The following is a 10,888-nucleotide window of genomic DNA, read 5'->3' on the forward strand; positions in this document are numbered from 1 at the left end:
ATTACGCAATAACAGTTAGTTGGCAAGGCGTGACAATTACATTTTTAAGAACTGGCATTGTAGAAAAGTCTTGGGTTAATTTCTGTTTAATTAATGTCCTTGATTTGATTTTCCCTTTCTCTATTCTATTCTATGTAGGGAACTATTCCTTTGCATGGTGAGGTGGAAGAAGATCCTGTAACAGAGTCACAGTCCTCTCTACTTACCTTTCTGGAACTCCAAGATGAAACTGATCTAAATTCATGCTTCAGTGGTTTGAAGATAGAAGAATCCATCTCTCTGCTTCGTTCTCACAGCTTACCCTCACTGAGCCAAATTACATGTTTAGAGAACGAGACAGGTTTCAGAGCAAAATGGTCCCACAGCGTAAATGATGTTACACTACTGGATAAAACACAGATATTTACACCTGATATCATTGATGTAGAAAACAAGGAAAGCTACAGGTTCCACTGCACCCAAGCAGGACTGTTCCAATGCAATGTGACCAACCTGGGGTTTAAGATGAAGACAGAGGGAAATGTGACTTACAGGACAGTCCCCTGGGACCGAAGGCTTCTATCCCAGCTTGGCATGAAGAGGCCTGCAGGACCACTGTTTGACGTCAAAGGTTCTCAGGGGTCTGTGTGTCAGTTACAATTTCCACATTGTGAGATCCTCTCCATGGGTGGAAGCAAATCCTTGTCTGTTGTCCATGTGATGGATGATGATAGCTTTGAGCTGATCAAACCCCATGTGATCACAGAAACTCATATTATCATAGATGTAACTGGATTATCTCCATTTGGTATCATCAAAGAGATGTTCTACGGGCCCAGTCCTGTCCAGCCCAGTCCTGTCCAGACTGTCCTGCCCAGCCCTGTCCAGACTGTCCAGCCCAGTCCTGTCCAGATTGTCCAGCACAGTCATGTCCAGCCCAGTCCTGTCCAGACTGTCCAGCACAGTCCTGTCCAGCCCAGTCCTGTCCAGACTGTCCAGCACAGTCCTGTCCGGATATTGGTGTCATCATTTTACACACCACCGAGTGATGATTGTCCCAGTTCAATTCTGAAAGTGTTGCTGCTGCCTCGGAACGTTGTACTTAGAGAAGTGAAGAAGGAAAGGAGGGAGATGAATGGAGAAGAGATTTACATTGAAGGGTCTCTCTGTAAACTAATCCCAAAGCAAGAATACACCCTCTCCACTTCCCCTCAAGATGATTCCATCATAGTTTTACCAAATAAGGCAGAATTTGAAGTTGATGAATTATCCTACCACAATTACATGCCAACATTTGTCATTCATTTAGAGGAAGGTTTTAGCCATGTTCGGCTGCTTCTAAGCATCAGTAACACCTCCTCCGTCTGTGTATGGGAAGGTTATGTGAAACTATCAGCTGCTGCTTTAAGAAAACAACAAGTTCAGCACACTCTGAGACGTCTGGCAGAAGACAGACTGTTTGACGTGCGGAGCAGATTCGTCAACAGCGTTTCACATCCTGTCCTCAACAATGTCCTGGATGAACTTTTCCAGAAGAATGTGATAATCCAAGAAGAGTATGATGAAGCCCGTGTGAAGCACGTGACACATGAAAAGGCTCGTTTTGTCATCGACACAGTGAGGAACAAAGGAACTGATGCAAGTTCAACCATGATATTCATTCTCTATGAAATCGACCCATTCCTCTCTAAACAAATTGGGTTGTAAAACGGTACAGATGTACGTAAAGTACCTTCAGTATCTAGGCAATGTCCTGCATCTTTTTGAAGATAAAAAGTCAAGTTGGACACATTGAAGTTGGATTATTATATATACTAGACCATACCCGTCGGCGCAGCGCATCCGTGGGGGGATATGCGCACATGATCTGGCAACCCGGGAGGCAGTTCGTCCCATAGCTGGGCAGGCCCGTAACCATGGCGACAGTGTTTGACAGAAAAACGCTAATAAGAAGCTGAGATTTGATGAAATTGAAAAACGGGCTTCACAGTTGCGTTCAGATGGTAATGGTCAATGGCTGTGTGCAAAATCAGAGCAATTGGTCCAGCCAGTGAGGAGAACCGGGTGTCTTCACTCACGTACTCACCACCACTACAGAGGTTACTAGAATTATAGTAGGATATATAATTTGTAATACTTTTTTATGACACGATCATCCAGAGCAACGTAAAGTAAATTAAAAATGACAGGTACTTTTTCAGAAGGGGGTTATAATCAAAGAAGAGTATGATGAAGCCTGTGTGGCGCAAGTGAAACATGAAAAGGCAAATTGTGTGATGAGCAAAGGAAATGCTGCAAGTTCAATCATGATATTGTTTCTCTGTGAAACTGACCCATTCCTCTCTAAACATCTTGGGTTGATGTAAAACTGTACTGATGAACTTGAGTTGGACACACTGAAGTTGGATTTAACTGTTATCTTTTTTATAACATGATCATCCAGAGCAACTTCAAAGTAAATGAACAATGACAGGTGCAATGCCTTGCTCAAGGACACTTCAACAGGGTGCCTGGCTACGGCATGGACACACATTGACTGTTTCAGAGATTAAACACAGGATGTTTCGACTACGACCTCAGGACAAATATTTGACGAATGCCTTTAAAATGTTTTATCTCATGAAGTGGAATCATGTGTCTGACTTGTGTTTATTCAGACACCTGATGAAGGTCATGGACAATGTTAAGTGGAGTGTGTGAACACATACTAATCACCAGCAGTATATTTATAGGTAGGGAGCCCAATGTCAAGAAGTTTTCTGCATTACCTGCTGTTGAAATAGCTACAGCAAAATGTAAATACATGGGTCTATGGGCCTTAACAAGAGATAAGACCCCCCACACACAATGGGGTTTTGAGCGTTGTTTGTGTGGGCAACGCATGCATATGTTCTCTCATGAGAAGCAAGAGGATGCCTGCAAAAAGCCATTTTACTCCCTGCTCCCCCTGACACAGGGAGGTTCACAGAACAGCTATTGTTTAGACCTGGTCTCTTCACTCTGGTTTGCACTAAACCCAGACCATATCTTCAACACAGTCTACTGGAAAAGAGGAGTTATGGTACAAATACCAAGAGCTGTTCTGAGAGAGGTCCATGTCCCTCTGGCTTCCTCATCACTAGCATATACTATATCATGATAAGAAGATGTCTGTACCACCTACTCCCTGTTACATCCTGACATCTGGAGATACATAACATGTACAATAGACCTTTATGCACAGTGGACACATAGCCCTTATTAAACACCTGTAGAATATACAATCATATTAAACTGTTCAAATCTAATGTCCTTTCCTATTCATTGGCTGTCTCGTCCTCTTTGCCTGGGCACTAAAACAATCGAAAGCGGAAAGACAGAAGTCAGAACATTTTGGATTCTCTACTGGAATATGTTTTTTTGGACATTCTACAAGACGCTATGAGAATTTGTCAAAAAAAAACAACTCAAGAACGATTGAAAAATCATGGAATGGACTCTAGATTATTATGGAAGCTTGGACTTTGCAGAGATGGGCAGCTTTTTGATGCTCAAGGAAAACATACTGTTGGATTTCTATTACAACTATTGTCAACCAGAATTCTAAGACAATAGTTTCTCCTGGGTGCAATATATTTCATCCTGGACCCCTGGAATTCTCTATATAGATTATTATAGAGTATACTACAAAGTATTTTAGAATTTAGGAATGACATTGTTGCTGATATTTCAAAAGTTCCTGTAATCAATTATTTTGTATTTTTAAGTAAAACCTATATTTGTTCTTTATCAAGACTCTACTTGCCTTCTTTTCTTAAATTCTGCCCTTGATGATTGTAAATGTGAATTGGTGTGGTGAGTAAACCAATTTACTCAATGTACAGCTAAGTTGTAAATGTTACTTAGGTTGTTATTCTTAAAGGTAGGGTAAGTGATATATATGTATATATTTGTTTTTGTTCAAAAAGTTATAGTACTATATTATGATAGTAATCATTGCTACAGAGTGTTTGTTCGGTCATAGGGGTCTCTCCAGCTCTTTAGTAAACATAATATAATACATTTTCAGGTAGGTGACAACATTTAAGCCAATCAGGAGAGAATACTGAAAATGCATTGTCTGTTTAATAAAGAGCTGGAGAGACATGGAGACTCATTTTACTGAACACACACTCTATAGTAATGAGTACTATCAGAATATAGAGCTATTTAACACTTATTTTAACCAAAGTAAATCACTATACCCTACCTTTAATTATTATTTTGTTATGATTATTTGTTAACTTTGTGATAAAGAGCCATTATGAGACATGCTTTGGAATGTGAGCTTCTCCCTTCTCCACAGTGAGAAACTAATTTAAAGGTACATATAGTGATCATATCCTGGGTGATTCATGTGACAACTTTAAGCTCTGTGGACATTTATCAGAAAACAGAAGATGAGAGGGTTGTGGTCAGCCCATGAGCCCAACAGACATCAGAGGGTTGTGGTCAGCGCATGAGCCCAACAGATATCAGAGGGTTGTGGTCAGCCTATGAGCCCAGTGTTCAGTAATTAGCATAATTAGCGTCATTAACCATTTATTGGCCAATAAAAGCCCAACAGGACCGAGTGGGGTATATACTTTAGGTATGATTTTTTTTTTGTTAACACATGTCCAACTGCTAACCTTCTTTTCTGACAATTTTTCAGAATCAGGTAACTTTATTAGAATACATGGACTTCTGGAGGTTCAAGCACAGCTATCATTCCTATGGCCATCTTACTGTTGGTAGAATTATGTTATAATGAGGCTGGCAAAAGTGCATGTTCTGATATGTACTCAAGTAAAGTCAGTTACTCTCAAGATCATCTAACAGGAGATAGAAGTGATAAAGAAATGAGCTCAAAGCTATGTCTATGAAATTAATTCAAGGACCCCAACGGAAACAAGTCCGCAAGGACTTTTTTGGTTGGACCTTTTAGACAAAAGTATTATAAATGTAACTGTGTTTTTTTTACATTCTTTTGCCTAATACAAATTTCAATCAATCAATCAAATAAATAAATGAGCTCAAAGCTCAGGAACTGGTGCTGTAGGATTCTACATATGGATATTGTTCACTAAGGTTGTCCCACATCAACATAATGTGGACGTTCTGATGAAGGATGCATGAGTACTCAAATGTTTTTCTTAAAGGGATATTTCACTTTCAAAAAAACGTTGGGTCATTATATCATCTGTTCAGGCCTTTGTGAACCCCCCATACAGTTTTTAAGTTGCTTGATTCAGTATTTAGATATCTGATATTAATTTTATCAGACACGCCCCATCCTATACAAACCCATTATAACTTCAAACTCCATTTTTAACATGTTAGATTCATCAAAAACACCCGTCCTTGGTTTTGGTGACTCATCCTGCCCTCCTAATACGCGAGGGAGCCGTGTTTTTTTGATAACCTCTTTCATGTATTTTTTATATTTTTTGGGAAAAATGAAAACAATTAAATACAATAAAAAATTAACTAAAATAAATGAAAAGGGTTATCAAAAAAACACGGCCCCCTTGCATATAAGGAGGGCAGGATGATTCACCAGAACCAAGGACGTTTTTTTTTTGGGGTGAATCTAAAAATGGAGTTTAAAGTAACAATGGGTTTGTATATCTGATAAAATGAATATCAAATATCTAAATACTGAATCAAGCAACTTAAAAACTGTCCGGGGTGCTGCCGAAAGCCTGAGTAGACGATTAAAGTGAAATATCGCTTTAAGTAAAGTAAAAAGTATTAATATTGGAAAAACTCCAGTAAAGTAAAAAATACCTCAAAATTGTACAGTACTTGAGTAAATGTACTTAGTTACTTTACACCACTGGAGCCAAGATGACTGCAGGCTCCACTGGAAGTTTCATCTGGGGTCGACCTAATGAAATGGAATGATAAAGTAACTATACAGTATATATACTGATGGCTATCTATCTAAATTTGAAACATTAACACAAATCTTGTATGGGGGGACCCTGGCACAACATATTTTCATATGGGGGTCCGTGGCAGAATCAAGGGCCCAGCTTCCTGCTTTGAGATTGAAAAGAATAAGGATGGGAGTTCAAGTGCCATGGTTCATATGAACGGCCTGTATTTTTGTTGTTTTCTGCAGGTGTCAGAGAGAATTTATTTCAGTGTAAGCGGAAGGGTTTTTGACAAACTTTAGACTTGATGTTCTTACCTTAATAAACATTGTCATAAATACTATATACTTCCAGTCGATAGTTTAAATTCTCCTTTCAATCATCATGATATGCGTTTTGGTAAATTATGGTCCCATTTATTTTAAAATTGACGATAAAGTTGGCTATGCTCTAAGAGGGGCAGGATGATTTGATTGACAAGCTACTCAACCAATAGCATTCATTCCCCACCCCCGCTCTTGATTGACAAGCTACCCAACCAATAATGGTCTGGTCGCATTCTGCAGGATATGACGAGATATAGAAAGATGGCGGAGTTGAAATTCCTGAACAATTGGCTTCATATACGGTCTGTAGAAACCAATGGTGTGGCTTAGTCCATTCTTTTCATAGAGTCTATGGGCAGAATACATATTAATGTGAGGGTCCTTGAAGTGAAAATGTTATAGAACCACTGTCTTAGCTGATGTGTATCTCTGAAACTGTACGAAATGTAGCGCTGCCCCTTTAAGAGAAGTGCATAAAAGGGGTGGCCAGGATTGTGGCCTACTGTTTGTCCAGAAGCCTGCATTTGGGTGTTTGGTGAAAGACTTGGAGGAATACTGGGTAAGGAAACTTGTCAAGCAAATGTTATGCTTTTTTAAGTCATTTTGGCAATATGGTGACATGTTTAATTTGTGGCATTCTATTCTATATCCCCTTTATATGATTCATCAAGTGTGGCTTTTATGGGGGTGGGGGCGACACTGAAGGAATTAGTAAAAGGTTAGGGGGTGGGTTTTAAGAGGTTTTTTTTAATATAAATCTTAGGCCTGCTGTTAGCCTAATTTATTTTCCAGAGCCTCCAGGTCCTTTCTATGGTTAACTGTGACTGTATCTCAGTGAGCTTATATTAAACGTTACCTGAAGCATTATTTGTACTTAAGTGCAGTTTTGAGGACGTTTCACTTTACTGGAGTATTTCCAATTTTCAGTACTTGTTACTTTTACTCCACTACATCTCAGAGGCAAACATTGTACTTTTACTCCACTACAATTATTTGAAAACTTTTAGTTACTAGTTACTTTGTAGATTTTCATTATTATTAAAAAAACATACATTAACGGACCACTTTAGCCCTATATACATTGCAGCCATTTGAAAATAGCAGATCTACAAGCTCACATTGCGTCGCTATGCGACGCATTGTGAGCTTGTAGATCTGCTATTTTCAAAAGATTTTTATGCTTTTGAGAACTTGAAATGGGACATTCTGCATAGCGAGTACTTTCTACTTTTGGTACTTTAAGTACATTTTGATACCAATACTTTTGTAATTTTACTCAAGTGAATGTTGATGAGTATTTCTACATTGCAGTATGGATACTTTTACTTAAGTAATGTGAGTATTCTGGATCAGGGGGGCCGCACTTGTAAAAAGGCAAACGCTGGTAAACAGTGGTGTAAAGTAGCTAAGTACATTTACTCAAGTACTGTACTTGAGGAATGTTTTACTTTATTTCGCATTTTCAGTAGGCCTACTTTTACTTCTACTCCACTACATCTCAGAGGTAAATATTGTACTTTTACTCCACTACAATTATTTGATAACTTTAGTTACTAGTTACTTTCCAGACATAAATTATTACATTATAAAACATACATTAACCACTTAAGCCATATTTTATACCTAAGCTGTTTGAAAATAGCAGATCTACAAGCTCACAACGCGTCGACGCCTTGTGAGCTTGTAGATCTGCTATTTTCAAACATGTTAGTACTTTTACTTTTGGTACTTTAGATACATTTTGATACCAATACAATTATTCTACAGCTCATCTTAACTGTTAAAAAGTCCACTAAGTGAATGCCACATCTTGGAGATGAGCAAGGAGCTCCATCTAGTGGCTGAAGGTGACCATTACAATTATAATATCATGTGAACTGATCTGTTATGCCACTACTGTACATCTGTGATCTTGTACCTGCAAATAACACCCACTAGATGGCAGTAGTCTCAACCAGGTGATAATGGGCTGTGTGGGGGAATGAAAGAAACCTCTTGGTGGACACATGTTCTAAATATGTGTTCATATAGGTCAGTGTCATATTAAATATAGCTTTATTAAATGGTTCGAGGTTTTACTTTATTGTTACATCTTGGGTACAGGTATTTATTTTTGTTTGGCCGTCGCATAACAACACAATAATGATAAAATCATTAAAAGATTTAATGAAAAGCAAGAGTGCATAAAAGAGCAAAAAAGAGAGCATCATCATATATGCATATAATCTTGGTATATTATACACCAACAGCATTGTTTCCCCAGTATAGCTGCCTGCCACCTAACTTTGTGTCAACAGCTTCACAGTATATTTTATATACAGTAGAGTAGGTATTTGTAGTTCAAGCATAATTATTAACCTTAAGAAAATGCTACAGATATTCATCATCCAACAATGTATTTCAGTGGAAATCATTTGAGTTTTTCACTGGCATCACTTTTCTACTGAATCTACTGACTCGCTACCAATAAGGAGCCCTCACCGGGAGGCCTTCGTCACAAAAAAACAAACAAAAAAAAACTGCTTGACCGGAATCCCCTCAAGGTTCCCCTCACTACCAAATCTCTTCACCGAAAATAGCCAGATCTAAAAGGCCAAAACGTTCACCCCGGGAAAAGGGGAATGGTATAGGGTTTTGATGCAGTGGTTTTCAACCCTTTTCAAAACAAGGTCCATTATTTATTCTGCATTTGAGCCACAGAACCACCGTTTGAAGAGATACTCTCAGACCAGATTTTGTCCACAATTCCATCCATACTGTATTGTGATGTTGGTACCAATAGGAGAGAACAGGCAAACATTGATCAAAATAACTAAATTATTCTGCATTCTCTAATTGTAAATGTGTGACTTCTTAATAAGTAAATTAAGTAATGCAAATGCTTGACGATAATTTAACTCTTGAGAGTGTAAAGAGAATTCAGTCAAAAATAATCTTTTTTTCCTATGTATTAGTCACCCCATGGACACGATATATATATTTTTTTGTCTCATTCCTAAGACAATAATTTGATGACCAGCGGACCGATAGGCAGCGGTTCCGGTAGGAGACACAAAGGAGACTCTTTGTGTCTCCTACCGCAACCGCTGCCGGTCATCACATTATTGGCTTAGGAATGAGACAAAAACATGGGATAACTAATTGATAAAAAAAACAAAGTCATTTTAGGGGTGAACTATCCCTTTAAAGATCTATAAGGGTCCATTTTGGTTACCAACTCCATCATTTAGCTGCATGGGACCACCACCACCTGGGAACCCCCCCTCAAGGACCAACCGGTGGTCCACGGACCACTGGTTGAGAACCACTGGTGTTAATGCATGAAGCAGTTGGGAGCATTCTTCATAGCAAAAGGTCAGGGCTGTTAAAGAAGCCACACCAAAGCTCAGGGGAAATTTATCAACTGATGGAAAAGATGGTGAGACTTTTTTTTGCCTGCATGTCATTGATCTGAACACAGTGGTGGAAAAAGTACTCAAATGTTTTACTTAAGTAAAAGTATCAATACTGCAATGTAGAAATACTCTGTGACAAGGAAAAGTCCGGAATTAAAACATTACTTGAGTAAAAGTACAAAAGCATTGGTATCAAAATGCACTTCAAGTGCCAAAAGTAAAAGTACTAAAATGTTTGAAAATAGCCGATCTACAAGCTCACAATGTGCCGTGATGTGATGCGTTGTGAGCTTGTAGATCGGCTATTTTCAAATAGCCCAGGTAGACTATAACATAGGGCTATAGTGGTTAATGTATGTTTTATAGTGTAATAATTTAAATCTGAAAAGTAATTAGTAACTAAAGTTTTCAAATAATTGTAGTGGAGTAAAGTACAATATTTGCCTCTGAGATGTAGTGGAGTAGAAGTAAAAGTATAGACGATTGGAAATGCTCCGGTAAAGTAAAAGTACCTCAAAATTGTACTTAAGTACTTGAGTACATGTACTTAGTACCTTTACACCAGCTGTCTGAACTGCTATGTGCTGCTGTGTGGAGTATATGAAATATTTCCATCATTGACTTTCACATTCCTGTGTGTTTCTGCGGACAAATCAAGTGTGTGCCCGTTGCCATTTTAATTAGGTTTGAGCCCCAACACATGCCGCAAAGAATGTCATTGATTGATGTAGAGCTGAATGCATCTCTCTCTCTCTCTCTCTCTCTCTCTCTCTCTCTCTCTCTCTCTCTCTCTCTCTCTCACACGCACACACAGATTTGTATTACTATATTTCTGAGGACATCACATCCTAAAGACAGTGATTTCATTGTTTTTAATTGCCTTAATATTTTTTTTCGCCATGAGCCGAAAAATAGCAGACCTACAAGCCCACAACGTGTCGCGCTGTGACACGTTGTGGGCTTGTAGATCGGCTATTTTCCGGTGCACGGCACCAACACGAAACTAAGTGTAAATCAGGTATATTTCTGTCTACAAAATACATAAAGAGTTTTTCTGTCCCCAGTAAATTGAGTGATGCTCAAAAAAAGGCCCATCCATGAGGTGTATTTTGTTAGGGATCCACATATACAGTGCATGCACTGCTGCAGCTGTGGAAGTAACATTTACTCAAGAACTGTAGTTAAGTACAATTTTGAGCTATTTCTTTTACTTTACTGGAGTATTTCCAATGTTCTACTCCATTACATCTCGGAGGCAAATATTGTACTTTTTACTGCAATACAGTTATTTGAAAACTTTAGTAATAGTGAG

At 38.5% G+C, this 10,888-nt stretch overlaps 1 protein-coding gene across 2 annotated transcripts in view; it reads left to right on the forward strand.

The window, feature by feature from the left end:
- The window catches only part of LOC311038483 (uncharacterized protein), an 87,856-nt gene extending 84,115 nt beyond the window's left edge, over positions 1 to 3,741 (forward strand). For both annotated transcript variants that reach the window (XM_084048038.1, XM_084048039.1), the window contains one exon: positions 139 to 3,741. In XM_084048038.1, coding sequence (XP_083904164.1) covers positions 139 to 1,686 — 1,548 coding nt within the window. In that variant the 3' untranslated portion in view covers positions 1,687 to 3,741. The remainder of the gene's footprint in view (positions 1 to 138) is intronic.
- Positions 3,742 to 10,888: the final 7,147 nt, after the last annotated feature.

Source organism: Gymnoscopelus microlampas (assembly GCF_963454915.1).
Source record: "Gymnoscopelus microlampas genome assembly, chromosome: 22".
Taxonomy (NCBI): domain Eukaryota; kingdom Metazoa; phylum Chordata; class Actinopteri; order Myctophiformes; family Myctophidae; genus Gymnoscopelus; species Gymnoscopelus microlampas.